Source organism: Gossypium raimondii, chromosome 1 (assembly GCF_025698545.1).
Source record: "Gossypium raimondii isolate GPD5lz chromosome 1, ASM2569854v1, whole genome shotgun sequence".
Lineage (NCBI taxonomy): Eukaryota > Viridiplantae > Streptophyta > Magnoliopsida > Malvales > Malvaceae > Gossypium > Gossypium raimondii.
Genome location: NC_068565.1, coordinates 8,243,012 through 8,263,123, shown reverse-complemented (window position 1 = coordinate 8,263,123; position 20,112 = coordinate 8,243,012). Strand labels below are relative to the sequence as shown.

The 20,112-nt window shown below is 31.3% G+C and overlaps 1 protein-coding gene across 1 annotated transcript; it reads right to left on the bottom strand.

Moving 5' to 3' along the window:
• Positions 1–12,925: 12,925 nt before the first annotated feature.
• LOC105787190 (protein VASCULATURE COMPLEXITY AND CONNECTIVITY) lies at positions 12,926–19,847 on the bottom strand. Its single transcript, XM_052627561.1, has 5 exons — positions 19,725–19,847; positions 19,411–19,487; positions 13,490–13,631; positions 13,245–13,420; positions 12,926–13,121 (listed from the first exon to the last, which is right to left on the bottom strand). Exons 1-5 carry the CDS (start codon positions 19,845–19,847, stop codon positions 12,926–12,928), a joined length of 714 nt encoding a protein of 237 aa, XP_052483521.1.
• Positions 19,848–20,112: the final 265 nt, after the last annotated feature.

Below are 20,112 nucleotides of genomic sequence, written 5' to 3'. Positions count from 1 at the left end.
TTATTATTAGTATACAATACATGCCAAAACTTGAGATAAAAAAAATATTTTAAGGTAGAATAGATTTCCAAATTGGGATTCGCTTATTTAGGCTTTAAAAGGAAAAGTTTTAAAGAGAATCAAGTTCGGCTTTTAACACTTTTCCAAATCGCTTTTAAACCCAAAATGATTTCTTCTATTTCAATTTCCCAAATTCTTTTTAACAAAAATTGATTTATTTTTTCAAAAACAACATCCAAATATCCACCTCTTCCATCCCTAAAATGTCATCAATTAAAGAATGACTTTAAAAATATGTACATATCAATAACTAACCACAGTTCACTCTACAATATTTTAAATATAATTTTGACAATTTGTGGTGATGCAATGCTCCCCAGTTAACCATAGCTTCTTTACTAACTTAAAACTTCTGTGTTTTAAATCACTATCACATGAACTTATAAAAAGCTCAATAAATACTTAAGGCTCAAGTTATCTTATTCTTTTATTAATTTTGAGTCTCATAATTATGTCTATTCAAATTTATTATAATGTATATCGTATTATGTTTTGGTACCCAAAACATTCAGACAAACAGTTTGCAAGTATAGGACTAACGAAACAATAAAAAATTTCACAAACACATCTAAATGTCGCTATTTTAATCACATAATAAACTAAATAAGTGAACTGAAAACCAGTTACACCAAAGCTGTCACGACAACCAGCATAATAACACAATGTACTTAATTGAAACATCAATGAAAACCCAGAATTTAGATAAGAAAATTAAAAACAAAGAAAGAAAGGAAGCAGAACTGTCTTATCTGAGACAATGTGGATTGAAGCTATGCAAACACACCAAAAAACTATCTTCAGCTAAAATAGAAGAACAAGGTCTGTGAAAAAACTGAGAAAGAAAAGGGACAGGATTTTGTTAAATGAAATAATAAAAATTGAGCTAATAGAGACAAAATCAGAAAATAAAGGACTTCTAAATGCAATACTTCTAAACAAGAAAGCTGGATGGCAGATAAGAGATAACCGTGTAAATGTGCTTCTAGTAAAACACCTTGTTACATTTAACTATTTCCTATTTATGCTGCACAGAAAACTAAATATTCAAATACAACACTTCTAAACTTCTGATTATTTTAGTCAATATGGAAATGAAACTCTTCACTCAAGCATTAACAATGACAGTAAACAATTCAATGACCAATATTTGAAATGACAACCTTGCTGTAATTGAACACGATGTTAAGCTCACAAACAACATTCTAGAAGCATTTGTCCAACGTTTCACATTCATTTGGTATACTATATGATGATGAAAAGATTAAGAAAATATGAGCATTCAGAATCAATCAAGAATTTAACCCCATTATAGATATGGTAAACCCCTTGACTTAAAAGTTAATTAGACATATGCTTTCCATGCACGTTTGGGATTAAAAATAATTGTTTTCATATCCTATCTTTTCAAACTTTGAACCACCAAAAATAATGTTAGGACTAAATTTCTTCAAGGCATAGAAAAGCAACTAAAGGTAAAAAGAAAATCACCCCAAAAGAAAAATCTCTTTCTATGCGTTACTTTTCAAAACATCAAGTCCTTTGTTCATATGAACATCAAATCAATCTTACCACAATTATTCATCATTTAATAATATGAATATTCCCATTATTATTAACTTATATTTAAAAATAATAATTTATTTAAAAAACGAATCAAGGGTTTATAAAGCATCTTTGTATTATACATTTTTTGGTGATTTAATTCTACTATATGATTATTTCTAATCCTAGAAATGATAATTTACCAAATATAATTTTATCATTATTTCAATTTATAATTTCATAGAGACTATGTTTTTGGGGTCAAGACCCTTGTATCTACCCTCAAAAATTAAGTTTTGGGTATTACTAGAAATGTTCTTTTAAATCTCAATTAATGTCGAAGCAAATCACCTTTAAATCATCATGACCAAAGGGTTCTCATGTAATGATACCAAATAAGTTTTCATCCTCCTCATTTAACACTTTATGCATATTCTGCCTTGGGAGTAAAGCACAAAATCCATACAAAATAATATTATTATTATTAAAACAAAAAATAATTGAAAATAGTATTATTACGCTACATTTGGAAGTCAACAAACGACGAAACTATCCATATAATAACGAAAAAAACTGGAAGTCATATCAATTTCATAAACCCTAATTTGAGAAATATGGAAGAGACAAGAGGGAAAGTGGCATGTAAACGAAAGGAAAAAGTTTTAATGAACAAAAATAAAGTTAAACGATTAAGGGAAAAATAAAGAATAGAATATTTTACCTTTTGAAGCGGCGGCGGAGAGAAAGAGGCGAAGAATTTCCAGCCAAAAATTAGGCTCAAACAAAAAGTTAAATGATTTTGATAATTTGGAGGGATTGGGGAAGAAATAAAGGGATTTGGGAAATTGGGAATTTTGATCAGAAAGGGATTTGGGAAGTTGGGAAATTGGGGAAGAATAACTTAGGGATTTCGATCAGAAAGGGATTTGGGAAAAATTACTTAGGAATTTTGGGGAAATCTGATTTGGGGAAAAACTAAAGGAATTTCGGGGCTAACAAAATGACGCCTGTTGACACCATTTTTTTGATGAAAACGGGGTCGACTTGGATTTTGAAGAAAGAATGAAAACGGGAGTCGCCACCAATCTTTTTTGATGAGGTGTGATCGGGTCACCTCGAAAAGTGGTTGTTTTTAATAAACGATTTAATTTTTATTAAAACAACGATTTTGGTCTACCAAATTCAGAAAACGGGTTCGGGAGTCGGTTACGCACGAGGAAGGATTAGCACCCTCGATACGCCCAAAATTGGTACCTAGTTGATTAATTAGTGTCTTAGTGTCGAAAATTGAAAATTTAAAGAGTTTTAAAAAATACGATCCTTAAAAGAAACTCTGATCACGTGAATTGAAATATAAGATTCTCTTGTTTCGAAGGAATATCACATCCAGCACGTTAGGACACGACACTTTAAACCATCGAAACCAAGATCACCTTATAGTTTAACGAAACCATACTTTGAAGTTTTAAGAGGGTATTTGGCCATTTAGTCGAACAAGAAATCGAAACCAGCACGTTAGGGCACGTTTTCTTGATTTTTCAAACGCGAAATATTGCCTTATTTTAAAAGTTTAAAAAGGATATTTGGCTATTTGGTCGAACGAGAAATCGAAACCCAGCATGTTAGGGCATGTTTTCTCGATTTTCCAAACGCGAAATATTGCCTTATTTAGAAAAAACCTTCCTTTTGATGTTTGGTGTTAATGCATGACAAAACAATAACGAATACGACAAGGTAAGCATAATAATGTGAGTAACAACAATACAATAGGCAAAATGAAATGACGAGGCGATTACATAAACAAAGCAAACGAATAAATAAATAGAACTAACATTTTAGAAAAGTAAAAGTGTACATGAATAAATAAATAAATAAACACCAAATAACAATGATAATAAATGAAATAAATACAATTATGTAAAAATATGTATGCATGTATAATTTTAAGTTATGAAAATAAGAAATGCATATAAATTATAGAGTATAAAATGTATATAAATATATATATATATATTAAAAATCTGTAAGTATTATAAAATAAAAATGTAAGTATGTGTGTGTATATATATTTACAAATTGTAATAATATAAGAATATATGTATGTGAATTATAAAAAAATATTTTGAGAATATAAAGAATATATATAAGTATGTATATGAAGTAAAATATGTATACATATATGTAAGTATATAAGAATTATGAAATATGAAAATATATCTAAATATGTACAAGTACACACATATATATATATATGAATTAAAATGTGTATATTTATACCTATATCTATGTAAATGAAAATATGAAATATAAAATATAAATAGTATATATTTATAATAAATGAAAAGTGTGTACGTAAATATATATTATAAAATGTATGAACAATTTGAGATTGTTAATATTAAAATATTTTAACATAGATAATAATATATAAGATGATAATATATAAATTTAAACCAAATAAAAATAAAATAAGATAAAAACTTGAGATAAATACTAGTCAATCTAAAATGGTTTAAAATAAAACAATATACAAAAGAAAATCTTAAACAATAAAAGAAACAGTTTTTTTTAATATATAAAAATTTTAATTCAAAACAATTTCAAATAAATAATAAATATAAAGACTTAAAACAAATAATGATAAAATAGCATATAAAAAAATTAAAGTATTAAGGACGTGGTTGAAACAGAAAAAAAAAAAAAGGGTCTTAAACTACAAATATATGAAATAGGTGGTAAAGGGGTTGAAATAAAAGGCGCTGAGGACATGGGGGACCAATTGCGCAATATTCCCCGTCCCATATGCGCATTGATTTGCGCGGGACCAAATTGGAAAAGACGCGAAATTATATGGCCAAAATCGAGTAAAATAAAAAGTGCATTGAATGTGCCACAGAACTGGAGGGACTAATTGCGTAAGATACCCATTAGGGCAATAGTTTCAGCTCTCCAAGCTTTCAAACGGCACAGTTTAGAATCTTAGATAAATAGAAAAAATAAAACCCTAAAAAAGAGAAATCAGCCCCCATTTCTTTCTTAGGATCCCAAATCCCCTTAACCCCTTTTCTCAGCCGCTCCTAATCGCCGCCATGGCCGGTGGCGGCGTCATGTGACAGTATCTCCGATCCAGCGCATTTGAGGCATATTCAGCTTTGAACTTTGAAAAGGGAAGTCGAGGAGAAAACAAGCTCTTTGGCCCCCTCTCGAGCTCGAATCCGACAACGGCAAAGGACCATTGCCGGCCGGTCCAAGGGCCGATTCAGGTACTCTTTTCCTTTCTCTTTTTAATATTTATTTAATATGCGAAAATAAAATAAAAAAATCAAACAGAAAAAGAAAAGAAAAAAAATGAAATTTTCACCTTTGAAAATCGGTGTGTTTCTTTTTATTATTATTAATGTTTTGTCGAAAGCCGAAGAAGAAGATACAATTGCCTTATTTGGCCTTTTATAGCCGATTACAAAACGTTTAATCTCTGCCTCCTTTGTCATTTTCTATTTGTTTTCTCTATTTGTTGTTCTGTTGGTTGTCTTTTGCAGGTGGTGTCAGAGAGCGTCAGACGCATGGGTGGCCGGCGTGCGTTGGAGGCGTGGCAGACAAGGAGGTGGAGCGGCACACATGCGGCGCTTGGAGGCTAGGGTTTCCCTTGATAGCTGAAAAATTTTTAAGTTTTGTGGGTTAGGGTTTTTCTAATTTTGGGCCAGATTTTGGGTTTGGGCCACTGCTGTAAGGGACTGTTTTATTTTGGATTTTGGGTCTCTATTTTGCTGGTATGGGCCCAGGCAAAATTTGGGCCTTACAACGCCGTTTAAGTCAACTTTAATTAAAATTTGCAGTGTTTATGAAAAACGCCACTAATGTATAACCTTTGCGGTGTTTTAGTCCAAACGCCACTAAAAATGCTGCTGAAAACAACACCATTTTGTAAGATTTTAATATATATTCACGGCATTTTTGGTGCAAACGCCGCCATTGCGTTTGCACCATTTATAATAAAAACACCTCTATAACTCTAACATTTTGCGGCGTTTCCCAATTAGCGCCACTAATGTATAACTTTTGTGGCGTTTTTGGTCTAAACGCCGCTAAAACCTTAATTTCCTATAGTGAATACACCCCAAAGCTATCCTTAATGAAGACTTACATTATTTTACTTTGTACTTGGGTAGATAAGAGTGAATTAATAAGGGTAAAATTATATATTCTCACTACACCAATTACTAGCTTCTCCATTTGGTTGGATAAGCAATTCTTGAAAGTGCTTTTAGTTGAAAAAGAAATCTATTTGAGATTGTTGGTATTTTATCAGAAAAGAAAATTGAACAGATGAAGAAAGCTTAACTAATAAATATTATTCAGCAAGGTTCACAATTTATACTAAGTGAAAACAATAACCCACTAACAATATGTTCCTAAACTTAATCATCAAACATAAATTCAAATAACAAAACACCTAAAAATAGCAAACATTAAAAATAGCAAACACTCAAAATAGGAGTCCTAAACACATCAACTAACACTCTTCCTTGCTTTAGGAGCTGCAAACACCAAGTGTTGTTCTCAAAACTTCAAATTTGCTTACTGGGAGCGGCTTGGTGAAGATATCTGCAACCTGCTTCTCTGTTTTATAATGAACCAATATAATGTTACCTTCTTTTTGTACTTCCTTCAAAAAGAAAAGCTTAATGTTAAAATGCTTAATCTTTCCATGAAATACTAGATTGTGAGAAATTGCAATGGCAGCTTGATTATCAACAAAAAATCTTTGTGCTTTCCTTTTGTTCAAGGTTAAGATCACTTAATAATTTTTTAAACCACAAAGCTTGATTAACAACAGCTGCTACAACAACAAATTCTGCTTTAATAATGGATTGAGTCACAGTTTCTTGCTTCTTCGAGCTCCATGAGAAGACATCAGATCCAAAAGTAAAACAATAGCTTAATGTACTCCTTTTGTCATCAATGGAACCCCCCCAATCACTATCAGAGAAGCCAACAAGCTTGAACTCCTTGCTTCTTGTAAGTTTAACACCAAAATTACTCGTGCCTTTGATATAACGAACTAGTCTCTTGGCAGCCCTAAGATGCAATTCATTGGCACAATGCATAAATCGTGAGAAAATACTTATAGCATTTAAAATATCAGGATGTGTTGCTGTAAGATACATTAAGCAACCAATCAAACTTCTAAAATATCACTCATCAACTTTATCAGCTCCATCTTCTTTACACAACTTCTCCTTTTGATTCATAAAAGTACTCACTTCCTTACATTCTTCAAGTTTGAATTTCTTCAAGATTTCCTTGGCATACTTCTTCTGGTAGATGAATACTTCATGCTCAGCCTGTTTAATTTCCATTTAGAGAAAAAAAGACATCAATCCAAGATTTATCATCTAAAAAACCTTCATCATTTCCTACTTGAATGCCTCAAGCAACCGTGTATCATTTCCCATCATCAAAAGATCATCAACATAAAGAGAGACTATCAAAATATCATTATTCTGACATTTGACATAAAGAGTGGTCTTAGACATATTTTTTTCAAAACCCAAGCTCGAAAAATAATCATCTATCTTACTGTACCAAGCTCTTGGAGTTTGTTTCAGCCCATAAAGAGCCTTCTTGAGAAGAAACATCTTGTCTTCCTCTCCTTTCTTCACAAAACCTTCAGGCTGCTCAACGTAAATTTCTTCCTACAAAGTGCCATTTAAAAAAGATGATTTTACATTAAGCCGATACACTTTCTAATTGATTTGAGCAACTACAGCAAGTAAAAGTCTTATGGTGTCCAAACGAGCAACTGGTGCGAAGGTGTCTGAATAGTCCACGCCAAAAAATTGTGCATAATGTTTGACCACAAGTCTTGCTTTGTGCTTCTTGACTGAGCCATCAACATTAAGCTTGGTTCTATACACCCAATTGACTCCAATCACCTTCCTTTCATAGGGTCGATCAACCAACTCCCATGTTTTGTTTTTCTCAATCACGAACAACTCCTCCTTCATTGCAGCCACCCATTTTATGTCCTTCAGTGCCATGACAAAATCTGCAGGTTCACTTATAGCTATATTACATCTTGTATAAATGCTAGTGAGCAACCTAGTACCCCTTATTGGAGCATCAGCCACCAACTCATTCAGCCAATTTTTGTCTTTATATGTGGTTGAAACAGTAAACTTAAGCTTCAGATCTGTTGTGCTTTGGTCACTTTTCTCATCCTAGTTCCATTCTTCATCTTCCACGAAATGAACATCTCTGCTTGTAACGATTTTCCCAGACTGCAGTTGGAAAAATTTATAAGCTTTTGCAACAGTGCTATAGCCGATAAAGACTCTTGGAAGTGCCTTTTTGTCTAACTTGTCTATTTTGATCTGTGGAATGTGAGTGAAGCACAAACAACCAAAAATTTTGAGAAAATTTAAAGATGGTTTATGACCATACGAAGCCTCATAGGGTGTTTGATCCTTGACCACTTTTGTAGGCAGTCTATTCTACAGGAAAACTGTTGTATGAGTTGTTTCTGCCCAAAACTTTTTTGGTAAATTTTTCTAATGCAACATTCATCTAGTCATGTCTAAGATTTATTTGTTTCGCCTTTCACTAACTCCATTCTGTTGCAGAGTATAGGGAGCTGTTAACTGATGCTCAATGCCAGCTTCTTCACAAAATGCATTAAAATTTTCTAATGTATACTCGTTGATATTATCAAACCTTAATATTTGAATGTCATTACCACTTTGATTTTCCACAGTCTTCTTGAATTTTCAAAATACTCCAGCCACTTTTGACTTGAATTTTAAGAAGAAAACCCAACACATTTTTGTAAAATCATCGATAAAAGTAGCATAATATCAGCTACCCGTTAATAAAGAAGTTCTTTGAGGTCTAGAAATGTCTGTGTGAATCAATTGCAACTTACAAGTGGCTCTCCATGATGTCTTGGGAAATGACTTTCTATTTTGTTTTCCAAATTGACAAGCTTTACATGTCGGTATGTGATCAACAAATTTTGGAAAATCAATTGTAATCCTTTTAGACTTCATCTACAGAATCCTCTGATGGTGATTGTATTAGAGCCTTTTATGCCACAGTATTGTGATGTTTTCTTTGACTAGAAAAGCTTATTGCTCCTCGTACAATTGGATTGAGGGAAAAACTCATTCCTGTCATCTTAACTTCGAACATTTTTTGTCTTGTAGCATTCTCTATCACACATGTCTTTTCCATGAATTTCACTTTGAATCCCTTCTCTACTAATTGACCAACACTAGGTAGGTTTTGATCAATATCAGGTACGTAGAAACATCAGTAATGAACTTGGTATGTGAACAGCTTGTAATGGCTATAGTGCCATTTCTTTTAACTACAATGTAGTATTGTTCCCACTTCTGACCTTCTTGGACTCGGTACTTTTCAGTTCTTTGAACAACTCTTTTTCATGTGTCATATGATTAGTGCAACCACTGTCAATAAGCCAGCTTTCACCTATTTCGTGACTAATGAAACAAGTTGCAACAAAAAGCTGATTTCCTCTTCTTGATCTGCCACTTGCGCTTCATCTACTTGCTGCAGATTTTTGTACTTACAAATAATAGCTTCATGTCCCATTTGGTTACACTTACTACACTTTGCATCTGGTCTTCTCCAGCACTTGAAAGGAGGGTGACCTTTCTTGCCGCAATGTTGACATGGAGGATAATCCTTATTTACTCCTAATCTTCTATTTCTAGTTTTACTTTTGTTCCCAAATGTAGAGCTTTCTCCACTCGCAGTGTGAATCCTTTTGTTCTTTGGCCTTCTGTTATTTCCATCATCTTGATGTTTAACTAGTAGAGCACCTTCGACGGCCCCTTATTCCTCATTACACGCCTTTGCTCTTGTGCTTGTAAAGCACTTAAGAGTTCTACCAAAGTAATTTTTGACATATCCTTCGTGTTCTCTAAGGTGGTGATGGCAGCCTCAAACCTTTTAGGTACTGTTACAAGGATTTTCTCCACAATCCTTAAATATGCTTGAGATGAACCTAGCAATCTGACCTTCTTGGCTATGTTAAGGAGCCCTTCAGAATAGTCCTTGACTATCTCAGTCTCCTTTATCTTCTGTAGCTCAAAATCACATACAATATTCAATACTTGCATCCCGCGAATTCTCTCATCTCCCTCGTACTCAGTCTTGAGATAATGTCATATCTCCTTTGCTGACTTTAGAGACATAATTTGCGTGAAAATAGTTGATGAAACTACAACAAACAAACAGGATTTTGCCTTTGATTTCTTTATCTTTTTTTTCTTTGTGTTTTAATCTGTGCCACGGTGGGGTTGGTAGGCAATGTAGGAACCTCGTAGTCTTCTTCCATTGCTTCCTAAAGATCTATAGCCTCCAGGTAAATCTCCATTCGCACTGCCCAAATCTAATAATTATCTCCATAAAAAATAGGTGGTGCAATCGAAGAGAAATTAATTTCAGTTTCCATAATGTAGAAAACACTAACACAGGACCCTTAAGAAAAAAGCTTTGATACCAATTGTTGGTATTTTATCAAAAAAAAAAAAGAAAACTGAACTAATGAATATTATTCAGCAAGGTTCACAATTTATACTAAGGGTGAGTTTGGATGGGCGGTGCGTTTACTTGCGATTAGTGTAAAAACAGCGGTGGCGGTGAGATTAGATACTGTAGCGATACTGTAGCATGAGACAAAAAGTAAACTAAACACACCGCACCGCACCCAATCGCTCATCCAAACCCGCCCTAAGTGAAAACAACAACCCACTAACAATACGTTCCTAAACTTAAGCACCAAACATAAATTCAAATAACAAAACACTTAAAAATAGCAAACACTAAAAATAGCAGTCCTAAACACATCAACTAATAGAGATTGCTTTTCCCATCTAAAAGTGCTTTTAAACTTCTAAAAGCATTCTCGAATGGGCCCTAAGTCAGAGGCGAATTTAGGGGGGTTGGCAGGGGGCACAGCCTCCCTTAAAATGGAAATTTTACCATTTTGGCCCTTTAAATTTTAAAAAATTTTAAATTAATAAAAGTAAAATTACACTTTAGCCCCTTAAAATGATAAAAATTTAATTTAATTATTTAAAAACTATAAAGACAGACAATTTAATTTCAGCCCCCTTAATTTTTTTTCCTAGCTTCACCCCTGCCTTAAGTATGAGTTCTCTATGGTGGTGGAAAACTACTTTCAAGTCAAAAGTGTTTTTCCATCGCAGAAGTAATGAAGAACACATGGCTTTTAGAATTAAAAGTGTGTTTAAGAAGTATTTTTTCACCCAAATGCAAAAGTTGAAATTTAAATGCTTTTGACTTTTATATTTGGGAGTGAAAATTATTAAAATGCCTTATTTATATGAACTATATAAAATTTATATAAAAATTAGATTAATGTATATTTTATATACAATTATTTAAATTTTCATATATGATTAAATGAAATTATTTAAATATAGTTTATCATTATTTTAAATTATTTAAATCTCATTTATTATTATATTTAATTTTTAAAATATTTTATATATTATTAATTTTATAAATAATTTATATTAATTAATTACTTAAAATGTTTTTACACTTTGTATTTCATATATCATTATATTAAATATTTTAAATATCACATAACTAAATTTTTAGTTTCTACTATTATGTACTAATCGGTTTTTGGGGTTTTGGTTTAGTCGGGCAGGGTGGACTGGTCAGTCAACATAAGAACACTTCAATTGTTACAGAATAGTGGTTGCGTTGGATATTATAATAGAAAATACAGAAACGAACTTCATCTGTCAAAGTTTCTAACAGGACCCATTGCTCGTTCTTGCTATCTATCGTAATATATCTAGCTCTACGATGAGGTCTATAAAGATCCAAAAGGACCTAAAGTCGGAAGCCATCAACTTTCATCTTCAACTCTAAAGCTCCACCAAAAAGGTTATTGGACCTCTCCATAATACACTAGGCTTGCAATATGCATAGCGAAAATGGAGAAGAAGAAAATTTATCTAAGTTAGTCTCCAAAGACATATCTTTCAACACCACAACTTGGCATTCAAAAAACCAAGGACAACCTCTAAGCACCTTGTTTTTATCATCACATTTCTCAAACTTGATAGGGAATATAAGTTCGACTGTAAATCAATAGAAGGAAATTTTCCTTTGAGCTTCCAAAGTCTCTTTATACTATTTTTGAAGGCATCCCTAAGATAGTTTTTTATGAACCCATACCAAACAAAAGAGGAATAACCCTTCACCATCTTTAACCTACGAAAGTACTTCTATTGGTTCCATTGCAAGACAATCCAATTCCTCCTCCAACAACCTTCCCATGTCATGATCTGCCATAGAGAGAGAGAGAGGAGAAGAAACAAAGACATAGAAAATTAAAAAAAAAAAAAAAACCTACCAACCACTCTAGTCGCACCCCACCTCTGATAGTCAAAACAACCTTTAGAGCACCGAAACATACTTTGAAAAAGAAGAGTTTTAGTAGGGTTTTTTTTCATGAATCTCTCGAACATACTAAGACAACACTTAACCTTTGTTAGATAAGCCCAAATTTAAATAAAAATTTATCATACTGATAATATATAAAAATATATATATATTTCAATAGCAAAGATCTTTTTAAATAGTAAAAGATGGGAAGGTAGGATTGTTAGAACTTTAATTAGAATTTCTATCATATTAAAAATGTGAATCAATTGGGTTAACGTTGTAGTCTGCAACAAAAAAGTTATTCCAGTCAATAATTGCAGTTAGATTAATGAAAATACTACTGGGGTTAACTCAATATGATTCTGACCTTGATTCCTTTGGTTTGGTAAATAATGTTGGTGACTCTATTACAAACTTTTATGCAGCTTTATTACACTCGTGATACGAAAATAATTACCCAAAATGTGTTCAATTTGGGGATAAATTAATCTCCTTTATAAACAGCAAAAATTGAAGATTGATATCTTCAGACATGACAGGAAATCTTCCCATTGAAACTAATTGCCTTTGCCAGTTTTAATTTTGCTTTTTTTTTTCTCTCATTACCAAAGCAAAGGAAGTTACAACGTCATCTCGTCTATGTCTGTGGCTTTGTCTGAAATCTGAATACTTTTTCAAACCCTAGTTTCACTGGTTAACTCCTTACGCGATTTCCAGAAACAGGAAACAATTTTTTTTTAAAAGACAAAAGGTTTGGAGTTCCATCATCAATGGGAGCCCCAGTTTGAGTTTGCAGCTCCATACAAAAATAACATAAAATCGCTCTCATTCGAGTACAATGATCCGAACTTTAATATATATTGAACATATCCTTCTACCCGACGGCTACTTCATTTTGAAAGCTTACATTTGCAGAAATATATAATCCAACACTTAAAATTCCATGAACAAAGCAAAGTATCCCTCCAACAAATAGAAAATGGTGATGCAAAACCAGGCATGACCCTTTTAATTTGGCATTCTCCATCATTCCTACTACCAGTGATGGAAATCCGACTGCTACTACAATCCTGATAAATCACCACCATAACCCACATTTAATAATGGGATACTCTAAATAGACATGAGAATACCAACCAAGCATTTTAATGGCAGTCCAGAAGCTTAAACAAAAAAAAAAAAAAAGCACATACCAGGAAAGAACGAGACAGCCGAACCAGAATTTCCTGCTAGCAGATGACGTTTCAAGCTTTTCAGTACAGCACATACACAAACAGCCACCAAGCAATTTTGAAAAGATATGGGATGAAGCTAGTAGAACAACTGCTATCAACCCAAGCTTGAAGGCTTTATTATTTGGCTGTTCACACTCGAATCTCAACATTTAGTAAATTGTGATGAACTCAAATATCAAAGAAATGCATATGCATGTATGTACCTTGTCTTTGGTAATGTGTGCTTGGATGCTGAGAAAACCAGCAACAAAATCTAGAGTAACAATCAGCAGACAAACAAAAGCACCAGCTTTTGCCATTTTCCCACCTCTAATTAACCAAAGAGCAATGAGGATATCAGAAGGCCTTTATAGAAAATTTTGAATGAACGAGTTCACATGTAAAAAGGGGAGCTTAGAAGGGTAAAGTACTTAACTTCCCTTTCATCGCATGAAAATGGACTTAAGCGACGACAAAAGAATACCAACTTACTTTCCAACAGTTATATATTCTCTTCTTTGAACTATTGAATTTATTATCAGAAGAAAAACATAATATCTCCAACCTTATTACCAAAAAAGGTAATGTATTGTCTATTGATGACCTTGCACTCGTTCATTGTTTGGTCGTTATAATTTTTAGAAGCTGAGAAAATTTCTGTCACTGATTGTCCGAATTTGTTTGGACTTTAAGACTCTTCTGCACATGTAAATTTGGACCTTGATATATATCAACTCTGCTTTTTAAATCCCGAAACAGTCTGTCTCACACATGTGACTTCAATCATCACATCCTATTTTTCTTGGTAATGTAATGAGTGTTTAAAATATGAATAAATGCTTATTTAGTTCATCACTACTAAAATTGTTGTAATAAGGTTAAAATATGTTATTAGTCCCTATACTTGTATAGAATTTAAGATTTGGTCTATGTATTTTAAAAGATAAAAATTCAATCATTTTTAGTCCATTCATTCTCGTCATTAGTAGTTTCTATTAAAACTATCGATTTAACATGTTATTTTCATCAATCATATGCTATGTCCTATATTATGAAAATAGCCTAATCAAAATTCTAAGTTTGACAAATTTTAACAAAAATATTATTACTATTTTAATGCCTTGACTGATACTTTTAAATAAAAAAATAAGATTTAATTTTTAATTTTAAGCACAAAGATTAAATCTCAAATTCCATCTAAGTACATGGATTAATAACTTATTTTAACCTTATTAAAATAATTGCAATAACATTTATACCAAAAAAAAATAGAAACAGATTTGATAGCAATCATAACTCATGAGTGAACCTGTAGACTAACTCTTCAAAAAAATATATCACTTAGAAAATACAAAATTCAAATGGATTAAGTATAGATTTGCAAATAAAATTAAAGTAAAAGTAATTAATTAATATAATATATTTTCTGTTCGTGAATATTATGAAATTTATCATTTATAAATGGTATAATGATTTATTTGATCTTTCAATTTTATAAAATAAAAGTCATTTTAGCTCTCCGTTTAATTTTTCATTTCTTTTAGCCCTTAAACTTGTTTTATTTGTCAAATCACCCCAAAATGAATGAAAAAATTAACATCTGTTAACTTTGCTGATGTAACCTCGACGTGTATGCCCGTTAGCAATTAATTAATTTTTTAAAATTAAAAATATTCTTTATAATTCTTATAATTTTTTAATAATTTTAATTTTAATTTTTTTTAAATTAACCAATTGATGATGTGGCATCGATGTGTATGCCACGTCAGCAAAGTTAATAGATGTTAACTTTTCCATCCATTTAGGGGATGATTTGATAAATACCACAAGTTTAAGAGCAAAAGATATATTTACCAAATACATTATTTTTATATTCTTGTGAATAATTTTAATTCAAAAATATTTTTAAATGATAATATTTCATAAAATAAAATATTTTATAAAATGTAATTTTATAAGAATAAAAACTTTTAAAAAGAAATTGAAAATTATTATAAAATTAAAAATCAAAGAAGAAATAAAACTTATTGATGAAAAATAATGTTAATTTAAATTTTTTATCAAAAACACTTATGGAAATATAAAATGAACATGTAATTGCTTTTTTTCATGCTCATTAGTTAACTTATTTTATTATATTATTATTTACACAAACTAAAATACATTTTTTTCTCTAAAATGTTGGGCCTGAATTCAAACAAGATAGAGCCCAATTTTGAAGAATGAAATTGGGTTTAAGTCTTTAATTATGGGCCTTTTGGTTGAATCCTTTACATATTGGGAGTGAATGAATTTATTATGATTATTCAATTAACTCAATGGAATTAAAACAGAATAATGGACAATAATAAATCTGATTTGTATTTATTTTTAATAATTTGAATTTGATTCAAACTATTATATTTTTATGGTTACTGACTGCTGTCTGTTTTTGTCTTATTTTCTTTTTAATTCAGCCCTTAAATACTTATATTTGAATTTGCAATTTATGGTGAGTCAATGTTGTAATTAAAAAGGAATAATAACTTATTTGGCAATCGACAAATAATTTAAAATTTAAAAAAATTATCTATTTTAAGATAATTTAACAAAAAAAAACAAGAATTTAAGATAAAACTAAAATAATGTTTAATAAAAATGGAAAATGAAATAAATAATATAAGTGTAGGGCAAAATTAAAGCATGGTAATGGCATGTGCCAGCATTAAACACAGACCGACGCCTTAACCATTGACTTCTCTTTCCGTGGCTTTGCCTCACACATTATTTAGTTTTAAAAAAATAATAATAAGAAAAGAAACTCATTTTTTTAGAAAAAGAAAACTGGTATTTGGTGCCTCTTTTTCACAATCGAAAAGTTGCATAGAGATTAGTGTCCAAAGGTAATTATGAGTTACTCTCTTTTCTCAAAAATAATGCTATTACCAATACCAAACAATTGTATTTATAATGTAAATAATAATTATCATTAAAAAGCTTCTAGATTTCTGTAAAAAAGTTTCTACATTTAATATACCTAAATTTATTTTATTTTATAAAAGCCTTTAAAATAAAATTAATATTATTCTAAACTATGACTAAGATTGCATAACATTAATTACCAATCACCATAAAATCATTCAATTCCAGCCCCAAACTTTTTCCTTTTTACAAGTAAGTCCGTCGTTTAAAATTCATACTTACTTTTTGATATATAAAATTTTGTATGTACGTATCATCAATATTTTAAGTTTTATTTGATTATAAATATCATTTGCTAAAATGTTTCCATACGCTATTCATTAATTAATATTCTTTTATAAAAGATGTTTTTTAAACAAAATTCTCAAATAAAAAATTATAATCACAATCACATTTAATATATCCTATAATTATTATTAAAATGGATAAATAAATTAATTAAAATTAAAAAATCCCAACTTGAAATAGGTTAAATTATATTTCAAGTTTCCAACTATAAATTACTATACTGCTTATCAACTTATAATGCAAGAGTAATAATTACTATAAAAATAATTGCATAAGACTTACTTCTCATGTACCCAAATATTTCTAAATCTTATTACTTACTTCCAATCCATAACAAAACTTGATTATATTTCCTCAAATATAACATTATATTATATATTCATTCCTAAGCATGTCCATTATTATTCATGTTTAAAGTTTGTGATTATCCCCAATAACCTTATCTCTAAGGTTTGAATCTTAGTTCTCCCTTGATAATACAATGCGTATATTATCATTGCACCTAACTACTTACTATTATTATGTTAAAATTTTAATTTTTGTTTATTCAGCTTTTGACAATTTTAAAAATAAAAGATATATATGATTTTTTTTTGTCATTTTAATACATCAGTATCATTTTGTTATTAAGAATTATAGAGTTTGTTAGTATTCTTCGTAATGTTAGTAATTTGATATTTTCCAAGATCGTTTGATAATATAATGATCTAATTTATCAACTTAATTCATTTAGATGGATAAATTATTTTAACATGACATTTGGGAATGATGTCACATTAGTGGACATATAAAGGAGGTTTCTTAGGAAAATCCAAAATGAAAATACTAATAGGACATCCAATATGAAGTATAAATTGTGAGGTTCAGTAGAAAAGGTGTTTAGTATATGCAGTGGCTCTTAATAATGCTGATGTCGTGACAATGGTATTTGGACGCTGCCAAAGTGGTTTATCTTGCAGTTGAACTATTAGTGGATATTGAATCTGTACGATGGATATGGATTTTCTTTATTATTGTTCAAGCGATCAATAATCCTGATGATACAATATTCCCTCAATCTTTGTGAGGTTAATATTTAAGAATAGATTATGCTTGTATTACAGGAGTTGTGATGATGATGGATTCATCACTATTGAGCAAATTTTATTTGGTTGTAGCGTACCATCAAATATGCCTATAACTTCTGGTAAGAGATTGTCTTCCATAAAGTAAGTCCAAAATAAAATCGAGTCGTCTACTTGGGGTAAGATGTACTCTCCATTTGATTCATTCTGAGAAATGTCATGATGATGAAGTTGAAGAAATAAAAAATTTCACTAAATTACCTAAAGTCGAAGCCGATGTTGAAGCTGAGCTAAAGATGACATTGATTTTGGGGGGAAGGGCATTCCACCAATTGTCCCATTAAAGCACTATCTTCTTACATAGCAATCCTCAATATGTTACCAAATCATCGATATTAATATGACTCAAGGACATGAATTTCTCGAATATGCCCATGAAATGTTGGATTTGAATTTCCTTCCAGTTGAATTCATAGGTGAGCTCTTGGTTAGTTAATAATTTTCATCAAAAAAAGGTTATAGCTAGAAAAATCAAGGATTGAAATATTTGAGAGTCAGTAGATTACAAAATCATTGAATCTACGTCGATTATCTGTGGGGAAATGTATAAAATTTTGTGACAACTTCGAACATCATATTTAAAGAAGAAAAATATTTAAGAAATTTGTAAATATAATGGTTCACATACATGCACCATTACAAATATATCGTAGAAGTGTTTTAATTTGGGTTGCAACTTAATGTACAACTGTATCATTAAATTGGTAGAAGCAAATCTAGCGATATTCGATTCAAGTTTTGATGGTCGAAAATCATTCTAATTATCAATTTTTTTGTCTCATCCAATAAAGCATTGAAGGTGAAGTAAAAGGTAGTCGTACTACTCTTTGAAGATTGGGATAGATTATATAATGACCAGCTTAGGGGAAACACAGGCGAATTTAGGGGGCTGGCAGGGGCCTGGCCCCCCTAAAATGAAAATTTTCAATTTAGGCCATTTAAATTTTTTTAGTAAAGGTAAAATTGTACTTTGGTCCCCCTTAAAATTATAAAAATTTGATTTAACCTTTTAAAAATTATAAAAATATAAACTATAAAAAATTAAAATTTCATTCGACCCCTAAAAAATTGTTCTAGCTTCGCGCCTGGGAAACACATACTCTGTTGGCTATTATAAACAAAGTCGAAGGGTTTTCATATTACAATCTAATTGTTTAAGAAAATGTAACTTTTCTCCCACCTTTTGTTCTATTATTTCCAGCTTTCAGCAAGTAGACAAAACTTTGAACCTCATGCTTTCTCTCCAATCAAATCATTGGGAAAACTTTGTGGAGTGTTAGTAACTCTATTGAAATGAATAACAAAGAACAAAATGAGAAAAATTGAAATCACTGAAATGTTGCTTAGTATATTATCTACCTGGATGAGTACACTGATAGGATTTTTATACTTGTACAACTGCTGTTAACCATAATACTAACAACATACTAGATTGAGTAATAGATTAGTAACAAACTAATAGACTCTATATTCTAACATTCATCCATCTTTTCAATAGGTAAGACCAGAAGTAAAGTTTAAAATCGAGCAAAAGTGGAAACGGACAATGGTTTCGTGAGGATATCAGTGACTTGGTCACAGGCCGGCACTTCACCAACAATTAGGGAACCACAAGCTACCTTTTCGCGAACAAAAATTAAACAAGCTCGACATGTTTGAATTTGGAGTGTAAGACCGGATTGGTGGCAACTGCTACTGCACTGGAATTGTCACACCAAATAGCAGGTGGATCGAGAGAACAAATTTGTAATTCCGTTAGAAGAGAAACCAACCAAGTAATATCACTAGTAGCTGTAGCTAAGCTCAGATATTCAGCCTCAGTCGTGGATCGAGAAACAACTTGTTGCTTCTTAGAACACCATGAGACAAGTGTATGACCAAAGAAAACACAATAGCCTGTCGTAGATTAGCGGTCATCAAAATCTAGTCCCCAATTGGCATCAGCATAACCAACTAAAGATAGTCTGTTGGATGGACAAAAAGTTAACCCATGATTAATAGTACCATGTAAGTATTGTAATATTCGTTTTAACGCTACCATATGTACTGTAGTGGGTGTATGCATGAATTAACACACACGATTTACGGCATAAGCAATATCCGACCGAGTTAAGACCACATATTGAAAAGCACCGGCAAGGCTTCTATATTCAGTAGGATCAGCAAGACGATCTCCCTCATCTTTGGACAAAGCAGATGAACTGACCATTGGCGTGTGAACACTCTTTGCATTAGTCTAGGAACTCTTGTCAAGAAGATCCCAAATATATTTACGCTGGCATAAGTGGAGACTTCTAGTAGATGATCAAGTGACTTCAATACCTAAAAAATAATGAAGGTCGCCCATGTCTTTAAGAGAAAACTCGTTATGTAGTTGCTGAATAAAACTGTTTATTTTGTCAACAGAACTTTTAGTAACAATAATATCATCCACATAGACCAGAACTTAAATAATGGATTTGGTCGTAACTCGA

Coding starts and splice junctions, on each gene's coding strand:
- LOC105787190 (XM_052627561.1), bottom strand. CDS start 19,847: ATGGTCAGTTCATCTGCTTTGTCCAAAGATGAGGGAGATCGTCTTGCT. Junction 13,632..19,410: donor GCTACTAGTGATATTACTTG/GTTGGTTTCTCT, acceptor TTTTCTATAAAG/GCCTTCTGATATCCTCATTG. Junction 13,122..13,244: donor GGCTGTCTCGTTCTTTCCTG/GTATGTGCTTTT, acceptor GTGATTTATCAG/GATTGTAGTAGCAGTCGGAT.